General features: G+C 43.8%; 1 protein-coding gene across 3 annotated transcripts in view; it reads right to left on the bottom strand.

Annotated features, from left to right (window-relative positions):
* The window catches only part of LOC106580734 (latent-transforming growth factor beta-binding protein 4), a 68,830-nt gene that overhangs the window by 22,131 nt on the left and 26,303 nt on the right, over positions 1-20,396 (bottom strand). The window contains exons 5-10 of one of the 3 annotated variants that reach the window (XM_014162079.2): positions 19,671-19,877; positions 9,660-9,896; positions 5,297-5,580; positions 4,803-4,905; positions 2,699-2,761; positions 519-641 (exon numbers count right to left, since the gene is read on the bottom strand). In XM_014162079.2, the coding sequence (XP_014017554.2) occupies positions 519-641; positions 2,699-2,761; positions 4,803-4,905; positions 5,297-5,580; positions 9,660-9,896; positions 19,671-19,877 (1,017 nt within the window). The remainder of the gene's footprint in view (positions 1-518; positions 642-2,698; positions 2,762-4,802; positions 4,906-5,296; positions 5,581-9,659; positions 9,897-19,670; positions 19,878-20,396) is intronic. The other 2 variants (XM_014162081.2, XM_014162080.2) reach the window with 2 other exon arrangements.

Genomic DNA, 20,396 nt, shown 5'->3' with positions numbered 1-20,396 from the left:
ATGTGTTATTTCATAGTTTTGATGTCTTCACTATCATTCTACAATGTAGAAAATAGTACAAATAAAGAATAACCCCTGAATGAGTAGGTATGTGCAAACTTCTGACTGGTACTGTATATCTTTTTTATAATATCATCTTTGAGAGCTAACAATCACCAAAATAAAAACTAGACAGTCGGGGAGAATCTAAAATTCCCCAAAAATGTCATGACATGGGGGCCCCATTGATTTTGTTATAATGCTTGAGACACTAGGATAGCATAAAACACGGCATAAGCCATGGCAAAATGTGTAGAATTGCAGGAAATGATATTAAATTATTATTATTTTTTTTTTTTAAACCTGGTCTCTTTACTCAACATGTTTTTGTATGTGAGGTTGTGTGTATAGTGATTTGTACAGTTCAGCTCCATAGAACCTTAGCCATGCGTTATTCCTGCTCATTCCAGACCCCGCGGCACAGCGAGCACAGTATTCCCTTCCTCTCCTTCGAGCGGAGCGCCCTGTAGGCTACTTACAGATACAGATCCCGTGAGAGGCGTCCAGTATGTATCCTTGCCTGCAGACACAACTGTAGCTCCCCCGAGTGTTCAAACAGTTCCCGTTCTCACAGAAGCCTGGCTGCAAACACTCATTAACATCTAGGAAGGGAAACACCAGGGTCACATCCCTATTCACTAACCCCATCCATCCATCCATCCATCCACAGGATCCACAGACAGGAAACTGTCATGTACCCTCTTCCTGAAGAGGGTACATCTTCCGGGGAGATAATAGGGCTCCCCACTGATAGTGAGAGCTGAACCTTGACTGACTGAGTGACAGACTGTATACTGTACTTGCAGGGGAGGCCCTGGTCACAGAGGACATTCATATTCTGGGGATATTAACAGTGACTGACTTGAAAGCCAATGAGGATGGCTAGACATGACAAACATTTGTGCTTAGAGTTCATTCCCTGTGAAACAAATACACTTTGTAAACTGTAGGGTTTAACTGAGAACTTGGAAGAACTATCCCCAACCTGAAATCATAATCTTGGAAACACTAAAAAGTCTGGCTACATCCAACGTGAGTGTAAAAGAAAACCATAACATAAACATATCGCTGTTTATCCAACCTGTCCTCATCAATATCGTAGCAGCTTATAACACAAGGTGTGACTCTCAGGGAGTTAGGGAGATTGAGTGAGCGATGCATCAGGGCCCTGGTGTTGTCATTACATCTCATACAATCTGGCTCCATGCTTTTCCTGGAGAAATGGTTTTCCAGCAGTCAGGTTATACAACCGTCTGGCCTAACTTACACTGCATCTGTTGGGTAATAGCAGTGAACTGAACTGTTTGGTAATAGGAGTGAACTGAACTCATTCCCAATTCACTGTAGACCTTCTTGCTACAAATAGACATTCAAAGGCAACATTGCATATATGGTTTGCATCATCACCTGTCAGCACCTAATCCATTTGAATTACGTTAAATGTTTCCATATAGATGCAGGAATGAAAAAGTTCCTCCTGCCAAATAACAGTAATACGTATATCCATTGAGGCATGTTAGTGAGGTGAATATGCTCCTTTATGTTATAGAATTTAACTTACAGATCAATGTAGTTTTTTTCTCCCCATTTATTTCAGCTGCTAACTAATGTGCATGTATAATCCCAGTATCCCCAATCCTATTCTAAAGAATCACAGGTGATGTTTTTACAATATGCAATTCATGAACAGGTGGGTCAACTAAAACTACAGTACGTGCATTTGATCATACGGATAAGTGGCATGGTGTCACTGTGACCTGCCTTTGGGTATGTGCCCCTCTCAGATAAATAGCAGATTCACCACGAATGAGCGCAACCACATTGGTATTTCCCATCTGAGTGCCATCCCATGTTTTTGAACGGGCCTGAATGAGTCATAGCCAGCATGATAGCATTTGCTTGTTACCATCAGGGGAGATGGGTGCTCTGTTTTCTCCTATCCCTCTCATATCTTATCAGGCTCTACAGAGACGGATGAAGCGGCCCTTCCATAGCGGCAGATAATCAAGGCATGGCTCGTGGTTTCAGAGTTTATCGTCTCAGACTATTCAGCGCTAGATCTCTGGGCCAAGTGACAAGACTGGGTTGAATAATGAGCTGCTTCAAAGTGCTTTTCTATGTGTGTGTAGGTGAGCTGAGTCTATATGGAATATGACAAGCTAAGAAGACAGCTGCTGACTTGATGAAGTGATATTGTACATTAATCCACTCAAAACATCAAATGAGAGAGGCCATATTGTGAAGATGGACCATTGCAATGCTCCTCTTTTTGACACCTATTTGACCTGGTATTTGTTTTAAAATAAATACTGTCAAACAAAATGTTGTAACATTTCAACAAACATCTCTTCCGGTTAGTTCTGTTCCAGACACAAAGAGATCAAACGTACTGAGATAGTACACTTACAATAAAAAGTGCTATTTAGAACCTAAAAGGGTGAAGGCTGTCCCCATAGTAGAACCCTTTGAAGAACCCTATTTGGTTCCAGGTAGAACCCTTTTGAGTTCCAGGTAGAACCCTTTCCACAGAGGGTTCAACATGGAACCCAAAAGATTTCTACATGGAACCAAAAAGGTATGGGAACACCCAAAGAACCCTTTTGGAACCCGTTTTTCTAAGATTGTAGACGACCACCATCATTCTACAGATGGAACTCACCAACACACTGGGTGCCGTTGATCCTCTCAAATCCAGCCGGACAGCTCCCATCGACTCCATTTCCTGAAAAGGCAATTCACATAATGATGATTAAATAGCAATACTCGAGAGACCGTATGTGAGCCCTACTGATGTAAAGGGAAAGGGGATACCTAGTCATGTAGTGCCAATAGCTGTATCTACAACCAGAGTGATGGGCCAATCTTTTCTTGCCTATGTTTCTCCTGCAGAGCCTGGACGAGATTTCAGATTATTTTAGTGCTCAATCTGTGTGTACTGTATATACAGTCCCTGATCCCACCATGGAAGACGAGCAGCATGTAGCACCACAGAGAGAGAGCCAAGCATACAGGAGCCATGGGATACACCGGAGCGTTCTGGGCCAATTAAACCAAGCGAAGCAAATAAAGGGTTTTTACCATACGAGCATGACGACTCACCGTCAGTTTAGAGTGGAAAACCCCCTCATCTAACATTGGCTAACAATCCCATCTCCGGCGAGTTAGCTAGCTATGTTACTCCCAATTGTTTGCTGGACTGTTGGCAGCCTAAATCACACACTGTTGGTCACCTGTCTGCTAACAATCTCCCTCCCAGCTGTCTCTCCTCTCACCTCCAACAAAGCTCTATTCGGAGGACCTTTACAGGCTTGGGAGACAAATTGGAAGTTGTGAAGTGACTTGAGGTTGCTGAGTAAGGATTCAAAGGACATTCCTCAAAGGAAATGGAAAGTTGAAAGTACTTAGTGCTTCAAACGACCGTGATCCCAGGCCAGAGTTTTGGACAAGGCCTCTATTGTTTGGTATGAACCATTTATTTATGGGAATGTTTGGGGAAGTTGTTTGCAAGGAGGGAGACATTGCGAATTGATGAGGTTTTCATCGTAGTCTAAATCAATATGAGGAAAACCATGATATTTACAAGACTGTTGAACAGAGAGAAAAACAGCCCAGTGATGTATTTCTGTATTTATCAATGACCCAACATAATGCTATATATTTCTTACTGGCTCCGGCTAAGCGTGGAGTTAATCTATTACATAATATGTCCATTACTGATAGCAACAATAATACTGTGGAATAGTATGAATTCCCTGTTAGTCTAACAGGAACAGATACAAACAAGACCATGTTGATTTCTGGGCTTTGCTATCTAAAACAAGTAAGTACATTCTTTCACTGGCATGGCTGAGGAGAGTTACCTAAAAAAGAATAATGGCTGTCTGGGTTCCTGTTAAAATGATTAGCGGTGATGAAAGAAGTTAAAAACAGAACATTAGCTCACTACTTTTTGACATGATGTTGATATGGTCTAGAAGGCGAGAGGGTAAAGCCAACTTTTGGACAAATATGGCTAAGAAAAAAGTACATTCCAGTCAGGTTAGTCAGGTCTGGAGTAAAACATAACAACTTTATGTGCTGTGTATAACTGGTTAATAATGTGATATTACGGAAGTTCTTATTTCATTTCAGACAACAAGAACCGTCGTGACATCTGGTTTAAGGTTTCTAAAAGGAATTCCACTCCAATCTACAGCATTCCCGTCTTTTGAAAAACCAGAGTCAATGTGAATAAGGTAGTGAAGGTGAGATTAACAAGAACAAGCTGGTAAGGTAGCCACTATACTGTAGCATCGGGACATACATTTTTGAAAAATGTATTTAAGTGTCACTCCGCAAACATACAAAATACAAACATGGTACAGGTGTCATCTACAATACATTCCATCAGCTATACATATGTATACATAAACAAAAAACAAAGTACATATGATCAGTGTAATACAGATAACTAATTTGTTATTGTTGCACCTGGGATTACTAATCAGCAGTGACCTCCCCATTTGTTTCTGGTATACAATGATAGGCTTTGAGATGAGGGGTAGGTACACAAAGGGGACAGATGGTGGTGGTGGTGGTGGGGATCTACGCAAGAAATGGGAGAAAAAGGATGAACCCCCTTTGTGATAGAAAGACTGAAAGGAGAGTACAAGTGTAGCGGAAGAGAAGAGGGACACGGACAAAAGAGAAAAGTTCAGTTTAAAGGAGAACTGGGAAAGGACAGGTGACTACTAGAGCGGGGTGGGGGGGGGGGGGTCTTTTACCTGTGTTAGGGGGACATAGGACACACTCGTTGATGCCCCAGGCCAGTCCAATCCCTCGGCAGCAGGTGTCCTGACTCCTGAGTCCTGGGAGAGGTGAGCTGCACTGAGGGGGTAGAGGAGAAACAAAAGAGCATTGGATTTAAACTGGCACAACCACAATGAGAGATGCCACCCATTTCTATTGGATTGCTTAAGACTTCGCTACATCATTTGATGCATATGACATGTATACCGGTAACTGCCAAAATAAAGGAAACACCAACATAAACTGTCTTAATAGGATGTTGGGCCACCATGAGGCACCACAACAGCTTTAATGCACCTTCTAGCCATTTTATACATGACCCTAAGCATGATGGGATGTTAATTCCACACCTGTGTGAAAGCACCTGCTTGCAATATACTTTGTTTCCCTCATTTACTCAAGTGTTTCCTTTATTTTGGCAGTTATCTGTAGGTATCAATAGTAGAAGAAATTCATCTGGCCGTCTCACCTGGCCGTTGCGGACCTCCCTGAAGCAGTACTTGAACACAGAAGATTCTGTGTAGGTGGAGTTATCGTGGAGGGTCTGGACTCTGGGTTTAGGTGCTGTGGCTGCGGCCCTCTCCCCTGGCAGAACACTGGTGCTGGCCCCCGAGAGGCCTGCTGACCAGGTGACCGTCTCCGACTGCTCCCTAACCGTGCCTGGCCCATACCCCACCTTCAGCACCTGGTGGATCTTCACGCTGGCCTCTGGTGGGTGCTGCACCCGCACCTTCACCATGGATGAGCCAGATGCTGGGGGGAGGGAGAGAGAAGAGTGGGGGTTTAATTTATTTTTTATTTAAGCTTTATTTAACTAGGCAAGTCAGTTAAGAACAAATTCTTATTTACAATGACGGTCTACCCCGGTCAAACCCAGATGACGCTGTGCCAATTGTGCGCCGCCCTATGGGACTCCCAATCACGGTGGTTGTGATACAGCCTGGAATCGAACCAGGGTCTGTAGTGATGCCTCTAGCACTGAGATGCAGTGCCTTAGACTGCTGCGCCACTTGGGAGGGGGTTAGGGGTTAGCTAGTGGGGGTTAGCATTAGCAAACATTGCTGACTCCACAAAGTCTCTGCACAGAGTATGACCTGACCCACTGTGCCTCCAGGGGTCAGAGGTCATTCTATGATGGACCTCTCACTTGAACGCTGTCCTGGTCGTTCACATTTACCACCCGCTGAATGATTGACTTTGCATTTTTGTGCTGACGGCTAACTAAGAAAGTGGATATGAATGGGAGCTGCCATGTATGTGAGGTGCCTTTGGTGCATGACACGGTCTTTGATGTGGTTGAAATTCAAAGGTAAATATTGAATTGCGGTCTTTAGTGTTTTATCTTGGCCAGGTCGCAGTTGTAAATGAGAACTTGTTCTCAACTGGCCTACCTGTTTAAATAAAGATGAAATCAAAAGTATATATTTTTAATTTGTTAGGAAGCTAGTGTGAAGCCCTGTTACTATAGCAGATCATAAGATCTGCTATAGTAAAGGAAGGTGTGTGTGGGGTATCCACGCCCCTGTATGTCTGAAAATGGAGTGGTTGTTCTTCTAAAACATGCTATTACTGTGAGTCATGATGGCAGCCTCATATCATTTAGAGACTGGAGTGAAAGGTTGTCACAACGTTTCCCCCACGGTGTCGCTACTACACTGCCAAGAGGTCCAGGCTGAGCGGAAGGCCCAACCCTTACTCATACCGCAACCTTTCCTTGGGCTTTATTTACAGACTAAAAAGGCAAGGAGATAATCAGTTAACTCTGGGTGACTGAATGTCCCAGATCTGTTTATGCTAAAGGAACTGTTGTGCACGATTTGTTCTAGGCTGAAAAAAACGAGAACGCGGAGAACAAGGCTAATTAAAATCAAGACCCAGGACCTTGGGAGTCTTCACTTCCTACCCATCCGTAATATCAGAGCCATAGCACCTGGTTTACTATTCAGGGATATACGCAACCGTTTACACTGGGCCCTGGAGATATGCAGCCAACACAATGTTTCGTTTACAGATGCAGTTTGGACTGTGTTTTCATTTGCCCCAAAACAATGAGAGTGCAAATGGGTCTTTTGTTCTATGATCGTGCTGAGGATTTTAGAAGCTCAATTGGACCCAAACATGTCTCAGGCGTCCGTTCTCCGTGGTTAACAAGCAATCCCATTGTCTCACCCCTGCAGGGTATCCCCATAGCCGTTCATAGACTAACTCTGAGGTCATTTGGAATTTACTCGCTGCTTGTCTACACCCCACTAGAGTTGTGACAAAATGTACTACGTAGGTTCTCATTCCCGTTTTTAATTGCCTGTTCACTACTTCACACTGTGGTTCTCATTCCCGTTTTTAATTGCCTGTTCACTACTTCACACTGTCTGGCCGTGTCATACGGGCCAGTGTTGCAGCAATGGCCGACCTCGTCCTCACAGCTGGTCCTGACAGCACAACAGAGGTGTCCTTTGTATGTTTTTCACGCAAAAAAATAAAGGTGACCTCACAAGGTTCACGCATGAAAAGTTAGCCGGTTAGCTGCAAGGAGATGAACAGAACATTCAAACACTCCTCCTAAAGCGAAGAGAGGAAATGACTGAATGACATTCACCACAGGCTGCATAGCCCTAAATGGTGGTACAATTGATGGTTGTCAAACTGTGGTTGTGATGCTAAATTGCATCACAAGTTGCCAAGGAAGTAGAATGTAAGCGTCCTGGCTGCACTAGAACAAATATCAGTGTAGCAAAATTGCCATCAGAAAGAGGTACAGTATATTGCTGATATAAGTGGATTTGCGAGATGTGCATGGACAAAGATGTTTTATGATGAACACTACAGAATAGAGCCCCACAGTGTAGGTATCAAAATACCCATAATACCTAGCAATCAAACAGGGAAATGATTCCAATCATTTTTCCACTATTCATTTGTTTTGTGAAGGTTTACCCTGGCATGATGTTTGATAACCCTGTAAAGCTCTCTCGGACAAGGTGACATCAATATATTCAGATTTGAAAATGCTAATTAGCATTAAAGTAGACATCATGCAAGACTACAAAAACCCTGCAAGCTCCTGCACATCTTCTCTGGCTGACACCTTTGCTAACAGGTATTGTGTCAATTTAAAACTTGCACAAGAGAGTTCACATAATTGTCAATTTAAAGAAATGTAGCCAATTTATTAATCACTAAATTTAGCTAACATTAGATAGTTAATCCAGAGATCCTTACCTTTGCCTCGATTCATCAGTCTCGTCCAGATCATTATGGCATTTGTTGTTCTTTATGATAGCCACATTAGCAGCTAATTAGCATTTCATTTTTGGGGGGTAAAATACAGGTGAATATATTGATAAAAGTCACCTTGTCCTGGAGAGATTTACACAGTTATCAAAACCTCACGCCACAGTAAGCCTACACTAAACACAGCCCTTATTTTAAGTGTTTCTAAAATCCCTTATGGGAAAAATTAATGGTGAAAAAAATGATTGGAACCATTTCCTTGTTTGACCGCTAGGCTTTATGGGTATTATGACTCATACTGTGGTACTATATTGGCAGGTCAGCTAAGTCTAAGACCCCACTTCAACGTAGGCCTCCTCAGTGAGTTTGTGTAAGCCCTCAGATCTCCACTCCCAAAACGCTCTCCCAGTCCTGGAATAGAGCATGGACTTGTAGAAGCAGCTCGTCAACATAACTGACCCTGACATTTCATTTGTTAGTATGAGCTCAGCATACTGCTTAGATTTCAATGTCATTAACTTTTGGTTGCGTTTCACCAGCCCTCCCACCCCCCCTTGGAGCGAAAACAAGCCACACTGATGTCATTGAGCTTTATAGAGCATGGATAAATACACATGCGCTCAGGGTCACATTCTTATGATAAAATCTTCAAAGGCAGCAGAAGATTACCAACCATACTGTATCCTGAAACAAGTGCCATCTGTAACTGCTGTGTAACTGTTAAAGCTTCAGATTTCACCAACTGCGTAGTTAGTTGAGATTGGCAAATATGATGACGTGCATTTTCCAGGGTTTCAATACCGCCATGCATGGAAACGTCAGTGTTTGGCTTTTCTTCATGTTGTACAAATATACTTCACCATCTAAGAGCGTACTGTATGTCAACTGATTCAATTTGGTCAGAAACATCTGGCTGTCATAACATCCAAAATTCACATTTGGAAAGTCAGTGAGAGCAAGTATTCGTAAGTAGCCGAATCAGAGTGTTTTCATATGCATTGAAATGATGTTAAAACAATGGGAAATGAGTGATTGTGAACGTCTCAGAGACCTAGAGGAATTGCTGTCCGTGTTTCAAGGCTTATTACCTATTGGCACCGAGAGGTACAATTCAAGTGTTGAGCACTGGCCAAGGGAAAACAGTCATGTATAACTGTCATCTTTAGCGCAGCACACACGGTGCAGTTTGAACGTAATTAATCTACAGGAAAGACACTTTATGTAACTGTGTGACGCGTGAACCTTAGTTGACCATTTTTGCACACTCAAAGCCAAACCACAGATGACTAAATGTCAGACGTAAGCATAATTTGTCATGCATTATTAGGCAATTAATTATGGTTAATTTGATCATTTAAAAAAAAAGCTGTTTTCTTTCATTTCAGTATCAGTCCATCAATATGCAGAGAATTAGCTGTCATTGTGCTCATTCTAGAGTTCTATTTTACGTTTTTATCCTAGTCTTACTGTCAAGAAGAGGCTCTTTCACTAGAGACATTGGACTCTGCTTTAAAGATTTGTGTCTAATGTATACATTTTTCAATTCATCACCATTCAGATCCCACCGCTGCCACCAATGAGGCTGGCCTTGTCACACTTACCACCGCTGGGCTGACTGTGGCTCTGCTGCTGGCTCTGCAGGGGGAGAATGTACTCCGACTGGGTCAGCAGCTGCTGACTGGCCAGCACCGAGGGGCTGCGCGGAAGCTTCTCAATGTCATTGGTGGAGGGAGTGGCCACAGGGATGTGGCAGAACTTGCCAGTGAAGGTTGGTGGGCAGAGGCAGCGGTCCTTCTGGATGCAGACCCCTCCGTTCTGACACAACATGGGGCACAGGACTGGAGGAGAAACAGAGGGAGGGAGGGAAACAGAACGGCTCTGTAAACTATGACCGCAGTGAGGGAGAAACATGGAGTCCAAGACATCAACAACTGAAATAGAACTCTGGCACTGAGAGAAACAATAACCATATTGTTTGATGTCCTGTAGTGATTTCCATGGTTCAGTAACCATTAGGGCCAAGAGTTCCTCCCTGTTGCCGTTCAAATGTAACAACACAAACTCACGATTCAGCTAAGATCCCATTACAAAACAAAGGGCAGGGTCGAACACTTTTACGCCCACCTGGCCAACCAAGAAAACAAGGGAAAATATCCAACACATGTCCTTGTGACAGATACAATCGATAGACAGTTTGGACACACTGTAAACAATGCCATTCAAAAACAACAGAGCACACAATGTTTTGCCTGTTTTTATCACAATTAATGGAAAACAAGTGAAGACAAGCAGCACTCTGATGAAGACAAACAGCACTCTGATGAAAACCATGCCTCTGCTTATTCTGTCCACTAGCACATGCTTTCCATATCACATGACTGTGCTGTATTAATGCTCATAATAATAATAATAATAATAATAATAACAACATTGGAAAACTTGGCCCTGGCCCATGCCCAAGTCCATGGAAATTAATTTACAATGGCACTGCAGCTAGACAGAGACAGAGAGAGATGCCTGGCAGTTAGCTGAACAGAATTAACTTTCCAGCATCTATAATCAGTCCATTATGCATCTCCTTGGCCAACTGTCTGTCCATCATACACTGGGCCAGAAGGATCAACTCAGCCTAGTGAGTAAACAATATCTGATGCAGTATGAGGGAGGGAGGGAGGGGTGAGAGAGTGAGGGGGAGAGAGAGAAAGAGAGCGAGCGAGAGAGAAAGAGACACAAATATGAATGTGCTGATGAACCTACTTGTGTGACTTTCTATCCATATTGTCATTGGTTAGAATATAAACCTGCGCTCTCTTAAACCTCTACAGGATCGGTGTCCCCCCCACGGGACGGTTGAGCTAACGTGCGCTAATGTGATTAGCATGACGCTGTAAGTAACAAGAACATTTCCCAGGACATAGATATGTTTAATATAGGCAGAAAGCTTAAATTCTTGTTAATCTAACGGCACTGTCCAATTTACAGTAACTATTACATTGAAATAATGCCATGCTATTGTTTGAGGAGAGTGCACAGTTTTGTACCTGAAAATGTATCAAAAAAACAATTAGGCACATTTGGGCAGACTTGATACATTTTGAACAGTAATGCAAAGGTTCATTGGATCAGTCTAAAACTTTGCACATACACTGCTGCCATCTAGTGGCCAAAATCTAAATTGAGCCTAGACTCCTAAGTCTTGCATTTCAAAGATGGAGAAAATATATTGAAAATGCATGTTTTTTTCCCTTTGTATTATCTTTTACCTGATCTAATGTGTTATATTCTCCTACATTAATTTAACATTTCCACAAACTTCAAAGTGTTTTCTTTCAAATGGTATCAAGAACATGCATATCCTTGACTCAGGTCCTGAGCTATTTTATTTTTTTAAATATATTTTACCTTTATTTAACTAGGCAAGTGAGTTAAGAACAAATTCTTATTTTCAATGACAGCCTAGGAACAGTGGGTTAACTGCCTTGTTCAGGGGCAGAATGACAGATTTTTACCTTGTCAGCTCGGGGATTCAATCTTGCAACCTTTTGGTTACTAGTCCAACGCTCTAACCACTAGGCTACCTGCCGCCCTGTGCTACAAGCAGTTAGATTTGGGTGTCATTTTAGGCCAAAATTGGAAGAAAAGGGTTGGATCCTTAAGAGGACACTCTTTGCGTTTGTGTTCGGTGGTGATTTACCACTCAAATGTGCCAGCAATCAAGACAGAGGGTTCAGCTAAAGCTGTTTCCTCTGAGGTAAACATCTCATCAGAGTGGTTTGGAGAGGATACTGTAAAACAACTATTGGACTGTATGAGGTCCCGACAGTCACACTGATTATAGGCCTTCACCTTTCCCCGAGCCTTTCGGAACCTGGAAAGACGACAGCAGCTGAAGGCTGTCCAAAGTACACACTGATCCATCATTTTGAGTGCTCTTCCTTTCCCTAGGGGGGGCACAGAATTGATTTTCCGTCTGAATACGAAGTCCTTTGGGCTCCAGTGAGTGTGTCAGCGTCGGGGTAACTACCGTACATGTCGCTTTTCTCAGTTTCTGTCATGCTCTTGCCCATTGTTCCAGAGGCCATGGCGAGGAACAGGAAAAAGGTTGGTGTTTTTGTCAGGAAAAGGCTTTTTACAAGAGAAATTTACAGTACAGTGGCTTAGGAGTTCTCTAGGTTCCTTTCGCAGAGAGCCTGTGTCCGGCTTCCGGGGCTAGAGCAGCAGCGTTATGCTGTGTGGAGTAGGTTTCCGGTGGAGAAATCATGTTTTGAGCATATGCAGTGTATCAGTGTGTGTATTCCCCGCTGTGGCGTAGCCGTGGTGATGAGGTCATGTGCAGTATGCAAACTGAAAAGGTGACCTAATTGTTTGCTCCGAGTTGGACGTGTGCGTCCCTCCAGATGTAACGGATCCACCAGAGTTTACACAGGGAGAGGAGAAATTAGATATAGAGAGATCAAGAAAGACAGAGAGAGAGAGACACAACAAGAGAGGAAGAACAAACAAAACAAGACAGGCAGAGCGAGGGACAGAATGGGTAACGAGAGAGGCAGAAAGACAAGAGTGAAAGAAAGACAGAAAGAGAGAGGGGAGGGTGCATTTAATTTAATTCCGCTGCTCTATCAATCGCTCCACACATGAGTCTGAACCTACCATCCTAGAAGTCGTTTGTGCTGATGTCAAAATGACGTGATTCCTGATTCATGTAGACCAGCTCTGGTCCAACCCATCAGTTTCTGGGACCAATCAGAACGGTTTGAATGTGTTCGCATTCGAGAAGTCGTTGGGGAGGAAGCAAACCTGATTCATTGTGGAGAAGAAATGTTAGTGGGCGTGGCGTTTGGCCAGAGCAATGTGGATGTGGATACGATGTGGATACAAAGGTGCAGGTGCCTCCCATGAAAAACAGTGATGTGAGCAGCTACCCAGCTCTCCTCAGGCCCTCCATGAGACCCACGACGTCAGCCCTCTCTTCTCAAAGAAGATCCCCATGTCTTTCACTGCACTCATATCCATGTAATGCAGTACATCTCTCAGGCCAGTGTGGAACAACAGGTTATCACACCATGTAGAGCTTTAGTTTTCACCAGAGGCTGTTTCATTGGTGTTTAGAAGCACATTACCTGTCTAAATGATGGTGGGACACCAGAGGAACCCCGTGAAATCACTTCCTGTCTCCCCAGGCTTTACAGCTAGGCCTTGGAGGATGTTGTATGTACTTCAAGGCTGACCGCATTAGCCCTCCCTGGAAAGAATAATAAAGTGTGTGTGTGTGTGTGTACGTACAGGGAGATGTTTTGAGGCAACTCAAAGAAACATGCCATTTGGGCTCCCTATTTGCATGCAGGAGAAGGAAGGTTCAGCTGGCCATAGCTTGAACAGAGATGCTTAACCCATGATGTCCTCATGCACACCCTGCCTGTACCTTTAGCAAGACAACCCTGAATACTCCTCAATGTGGGTGAGGAAGATACATTACAGCAGAAAGCTGAAGAGTAATTATCAGGTGAAACGCAGAATTAATACCAGCAATGCAACTTGACTCAAACAAAGCAGCTGGCATTTGGAATCAAATCAAAGTTTATTCATCATACGCAGCGAAGTGTACACGGTACAATGAAATGCTTACTTGCAAATAGACTCACTGTCGTGTTTCATCTAGTTTGCCTCAGTGCAGCTAGCAATCAGCATGAGATCATGAGGTCCAACTACAACAATAAATCTAATCATAATGGCAGTTATCCAAACCACCCCAGATCAACTTTGCCAAAGCACCTCACTTTGAATAGCTGGACAGTTTGGTCTCTCATTGAACGGTTAAATATGCACTGAGATATTCACAGAGATATTCACAGAGATATTTTGGGCTCTGTTGGCCACTTCTGCCTGACCAGACATTTTTCACATGTCTGTGATAGAAGGCATCGACTGCGTCATAGCCAATAGGACCAGAGAGACTATACTGTAAGTATGGCAAGACAAAACAATAGTGTAATTGACACTAGTGCACAGTTGAGCACTGTCTACTGTCTGTCTAATTTGCATGGTGCTAGGGGAGAATGAGTCATTGTTCCTGGTTTGTCTGTTTCATGCTACCCCACCTGACATGTTACTGGCCACTAACATGGTATGTGTGCATTGGGTGGGGGGGGGGGGGGGGGGGGTCTTGTTCGTACATAAGTGTGACTTCGCGCTGACATCATTCAGTCTAGGAACAAGCCTATAAACCAGACGTGTGGTAAGCGGACAAAAGGGGAGGTGACTTTCCCTGAGCCCGTTTATACAAGATATGGGGTATTACTCATTAGTCAGGTCATGGGAAAACAAACAACTGGGTTGGCAGCTATTTAAAGCTTACCAAGTCTGGGTTATTATGAATGAATGCAATGTTCAAAGTTGACTGTAGACATAGGTCTACATTGAGAAACATGGCTACAGGACGCACGACTCCGAGACCATCGTTAAGTTTGCCGACGACACAACAATAGTAGGCCTGATTGATCACTGACGACGATGAGATTGACCTCGCTATAGGCTGAGGCCTGGCTATTGTGGTGCTAGGACAACAACCTCTCCCTCAACATCAGCAAGTTAAAAGGAGCTTATCGTGGACTACAGGAAATGGAGGGGCCGAACACGCCCCCATTCACATCGACGGGGCTGTAGTAGAGTGGGTCGAGAGCTTCAAGTTCTTCGGTGTCCACATCACAAAGGACCTATCATGGTCCAAACACACCAACACAGTAGTGAAGAGGGCACGACAACGACTCTTCCACCTCAGGAGGCTGAAAAGATTTGGCATCGGCCCTCAGATCCTGAAAAAGTTCTACAGCTGCACCATTGAGAGCATCTTGACTGGCTGCATCACCGCTTGGTATGGTAACTGCTCGGCATTCGACCGCAAGGCGCTACAGGGGGTAGTGCGTACGGCCCAGTACACCACTGGGGCCAAACTTCCTGCCATCCAGGACCTCTATACCAGGTGGTGTCAGAGGAAGGCCCTAGAAATTGTCAAAGACTCCAGCCAAACAAGTCATAGACAGTTCTCTCTGCTACCACACGGCAAGCGGTACTGGCGCGCCAAGTCTGGGAACAAAAGGCTCCTGAACAGTTTCTACCCCCATGTCATAAGACTGCTGAACAGTTAATCAAATGCCTACCCGGACTATTTACATTAGCTAGGTTTCCATCCAATAGGCGACATATTTTAATGATAATATTCTAAAATCCGCATGAAAACAATATGCACATTTTCCCACCAGAGATGGGTTCCATCAAATGTACTTTTTGCAGATTAAAGGCTGTATGTGATGACGTAGTGCACGCAAAAATAAATTTTGCGGTTAAATTCCCACGTACCGAAAAAAAATATACAAGTTACATGAGTTTCTGTGCATTTTCAACTCTACTGATGGTTTTCTCACAAAGAATGCTGCGCGCTATCTGCACGCTGTTGGCTAGAGCGCACGTATAGCCTACATGATGAGATTATTACAGACAAAAGAACGAGATCATTTGTATTTGTCAAACGACAGCCAAGCGTCATTATCATGTCACCAGAATAAGACCCTCGATATTTATTGGAAAGGAGCATCAAGCTCATCACCTTGCACTTTCACCACCCTGTGAAGTTCATCATCATTTATTTCATCTGTTGCCTAATAAATTGCATGCTTTCCCGACGAAGTGGGAGGACCACACAATATATGTCATCCTGTGACTCCAAGTTTACTTCGATATTATATAATCTAGGTAATTCAAGAGCCATCTTCAAGGCAGTCATCTTAAGCATTGCATCACATGGTCATCTTGTGCATTCATTCCCACCCCCGCTAAACCAGAGAGGTTGTTATATAAATGGTGTGATGATGGTAACAAGCCAGCACTGATGGACATGATGCTAGTACAGGAAACACGTGGCTGTGATTAGCTTCATATGCCATGCTATGTTGTCGTTTTAGGTCTCTCTTTGTGTTGCGGTGTCTCTCGTCGTGATGTGTGTTTTGTCCTATGTCCTTTTTTAAATGTATTTTAAATTATTTATTTTTTTATCCCGAGTGGCACAGTGGTCTAAGACACTGCATCTCAGTGCAAGAGGCGTCACTGCAGTACCTGGTTCGAATCCAGGCTTCATCACATCTGGCCATGATTGGGAGTCCCATAGGGCGGCGCACAATTGGCTCAGCGTCGTCCGGGTTTGGCCGGGATTGGCCGTCATTGTAAATAAGAATTTGTTCTTAACCGATTTGCCTAGTTAAATAAAAAGTTAAATAAAATACAAATAATAAAATAAAAAATCCCAGCCCCTGTCCCCGCAGGAGGCCTTTTGCCTTTTTGTAGGCCGTCATTGTAAATAAGAATTTGTTCTTAATTAACTGACTTACCTAGTTAAATAAAAAGTTAAATAAATCAATAAAAATTAAATATGCAACGGCCCTAGTCGTGTCCGTCCATAATTTTCAAACATTATGCAACTAACTCCTCTCATCTCAACTATCAAACATCTAGAAGGCCCCCGTGTAGGGTTAAGGCACTCTGGCTCAGAACATAAAACTAAGGCTTGTTCAGAAACTATGAGGAAGTACAATCATTCTGGCCCAGCGTATCAAAACAGACAAATACACACAATCTCTCGGATTAGCCAGACACAAGGCAGCTGTGGTCTGGTCACTGAAATGTAGTTTTATTACTGAACAAATGCAGCTAATCTCAACTTAATCCCAGGATGGATTTGGAGTCTTGTGTCGGTCTGTCTTAACGTCTCAGTCTAGGAGGCAGTGAGTGTGTAAAGAAGTTGCACTCCGAATTATTGCATTACAGAAGTGATTAACGCAGGATTACAACAAACTGGGCAACAAGATCAAGAGGAAGGGTGAATGCATAAAGAGCCTAAGGGAGAGAGAGAGAGAGATGGTGGTGAAAGAACAAGAGAGAGATGGTGAGAGAGAGAGATGATGAGAGAGAGAGAGATGGTGAGAGAGAGAGATAAAGAGAGATAGTGAGAGAGAAGGGGAGGGGCGGTAAAAATACCACTTTATTTCCTCCCCTGTATTTTCTTTCTGCCACGGAGCGTGAATATAACCCTGCATGTGGTTTAAGACCTCATGATATATCTCCTCTGTGCACCTGCATGTTGAAGGCAGTGATATACAGTAGAAGACTGGGCTTGGGGTTAAGTGTGAGAGCAGTGATATACAGTAGGAGACTGGGCTTGGGGTTAAATGTGAGAGCAGTGATATACAGTAGGAGACTGGGCTTGGGGTTAAGTGTGAGAGCAGTGATATACAGTAGGAGACTGGGCTTGGGGTTAAGTGTGAGAGCAGTGATATACAGTAGGAGACTGGGCTTGGGGTTAAGTGTGAGAGCAGTGATATACAGTAGGAGACTGGGCTTGGGGTTAAGTGTGAGAACAGTGATATACAGTAGGAGACTGGGCTTGGGGTTAAGTGTGAGAGCAGTGATATACAGTAGGAGACTGGGCTTGTGCGTCTTCTTGACACTCAGCAACAGCAAACAACAGAAATTTGGCTGAATCCAGCTGGCCTACAAAACTCTTCTTCTAATGTCTTCTCTGGCATGCCCAGAGTCTCAATGTGGGTCGCTAGAGGCACACTTGAATAACTTCCGTCAAAATGACTTGAAGGGAAAGTCAGATATGGAATGTATACTGAACTAAAATATAAACACAACATGTAAAGTGGTGGTCCCATTAAATAAAATATCTCAGAAATGTTCCATACGCACAAAAAGGTGATTTCTCTCAAATTTGGTGAACACATTCGTTTACATCCTTGTTAGTGAGCATTTCTCCTTTGCCAAGATAATCCATCCACCTGACACATGTGGCATATCAAGAAGCTGATTAAAACAGCATGAACATTATACAGGTGCACCTTGTGCTGGGGAGAATAAAAGGCCACTCTAAAATGAGCAGTTGTGTCACACAACAATACCACATAAAATTTTGATGGAGCATGCAATTGGCATGCTGACTGCAGGAATGTCCACCAGAACTGTTGTCAGAGAATTTAATGTTAATTTCTCTACCATGAGCAGCTTCGAACATCATTTTAGAGAATTTGGCAGTACGTCCAACCGGCCTCACAACCTCAGACCAAGTGTAGCCACGCCAGCCCAGGACCTCCACATCCGGCTTCTTCACCTGCAGGATCGTCTGAGACCAGCCACTTGGATAGCTATGGGCAGGCATGGTATGGGCAGGCATAAGCTACAGACAACGAACATAATTGCATTTTATCGATGGCAATTTGAATGCACAGAGATACCGTGACAAGATCCTGAGGCCCATTATTGTACCATTCATCATGACAATGCACAGTCCCATGTTGCAAGGACCTGTACACAATTCCTGGAAGCTGAGAATGTCCCAGTTCTTCCATGGCCTGCATACTCACCAGACGTCACCCATTGAGCACGTTTGGGATGCTCTGGATTGACATGTACGACAGACAACGTGTTCCAGTTTCCACCAATATCCAGCAACTTCGCACAGCTATTGAAGAGGAGTGGGACAACATTCCACAGGCCACAATCAACTGCCTGATCAACTCTATGCAAAAGAGATGTGTCGCGCTGCATTAGGCAAATGGTGGTCACACCAAATACTGACTGGTTTTCTGGTCCACGCCCCTACCTTTTTTTAAGTTATCTGTGTCCAACAGTTGCATATCTGTATTCCCAGTCATGTAAAATCTATAGATTAGGGCCTAATGAATTTATTTAAAATTGACTGATTTCCATATATGAACTGTAACGCAGTAAAATCTTTCAATTGCTGCATGTTGCGTTTATATATTTGTTCAGTGTAATTTCTATGGAAATATGGATCATTATCTTTAAAGATAACAAGTCATAATGTTTCATGGATGGTCTGAGACCAGATAGCGGATAGCTCTCTGTCTGTCTCGCCCATACAGATGGAAATACTATTAATATGGCAACAGACAGAATACATGCAAAGAACATCCAAAAAACAAATGATTCACTGTCAAAAGACCACATATTCACACACACAAACACACAGAGTCTGAGAGGAGACAGAGACTCCCTGGCATGTAGAATGGATCCACCAAAGAGTACATTAACCCTGATGTTTGGTCATACATTCTTCAAGGTGCTGGAAGGGAGACAATCTTTCTGTTTTTGCCTATCCCCCCCACCCACCCACACACACACATCACTATTTGAGGTGGATCTCATGTAAGGATGGGCTCTGAGCCTTGGTAAATATACACTGTATACACATGTCTGGATGGTCGCCTCTCAAGACGGTGTGAATACCTGTAAACGAGGCCAGCAGAGCCAAGGGGCTACTCTCTCATCCCTCCAACCTGTCCACATTTAAGGTCTAACCGATACCATTCTCCCAAACCTGTCTCCACCACTGGCCTAAAAATCACAGTGATGCTACAACCACACCTCCAGCTCATCAGTCCCAGTGGCTTACCCCTAATGTCACTCTGTCTGGACCCTAGAGTGGGAGGTCTCAGTGACTCCTCTGGCTACTTATGGCTAGGAGAGACTAAAGTATACTGCATGCTTACAGAGAGAGATGGTAAACAGAGGTAAGAAATGAGATAAGGTAAGAAACTTACAGACTCTGAAGCCCGGTCCCACGGCAGCCCGGTCCCCCTGTTCACTGATGTAGAGGGCAGTTACATTGCCCTGCTCACAAAAGTTGGTGCAGCGTCCCTGGGTGCAGCGCACCTTGCAGACGGTCGGGGTGAAGAGCACCTTGATGCGCTCAGCTCCTCTCCTTCCTGCTGCCGTTCCTCCTCGGTGGCCGGAGGTCTGGTTTCTGGCTGGAAGGGGGAAGAAGACGAAGCAGAGGTAGAGCAGTGGTAGGAGCCTGAACCTGGGTCTGAGCTGGAGCATGGTGCCGTCCGATTACTGCCGATGCATCCCACGGAGAAGAGACACCACAGAGATCCAGGAGAAGAGCTGCCGCGTACTCTTACGCTTTGTTCAATCACACTCTCTCTCGCAACTGGCGCAGGACGAGGAGGGAAAGGAAGAAAGAGAGAAAAAAAAAAGAACAGACCCAACGCTTCCTTTCCTTTTTTCCTAAACACACCAACCAAAGAAATTAGGAACTTTGAGGAGGGAAGCACCCACACAAGTGTGTGAGTGCTTTTTAAATTTTATTTTTTTACGCTTTCTTAGTGCCTGTCGACTTAATTGGAAGCAGTATAGTGAGAATGCTCTCGTCGAGCCTCCAAACACAATGTTTATAAGGGATCCAATCCATCACCCTGTACTGTTAACTCTTCACTGCAGTCCCTGACCATGTCTCTGTGCCCTGCCGTTATGCTGTAACCGTA

The sequence above is a fragment of the Salmo salar genome, chromosome ssa20 (assembly GCF_905237065.1).
Source record: "Salmo salar chromosome ssa20, Ssal_v3.1, whole genome shotgun sequence".
NCBI lineage: Eukaryota > Metazoa > Chordata > Actinopteri > Salmoniformes > Salmonidae > Salmo > Salmo salar.
This window is presented reverse-complemented; position numbering and strand designations above follow the sequence as displayed.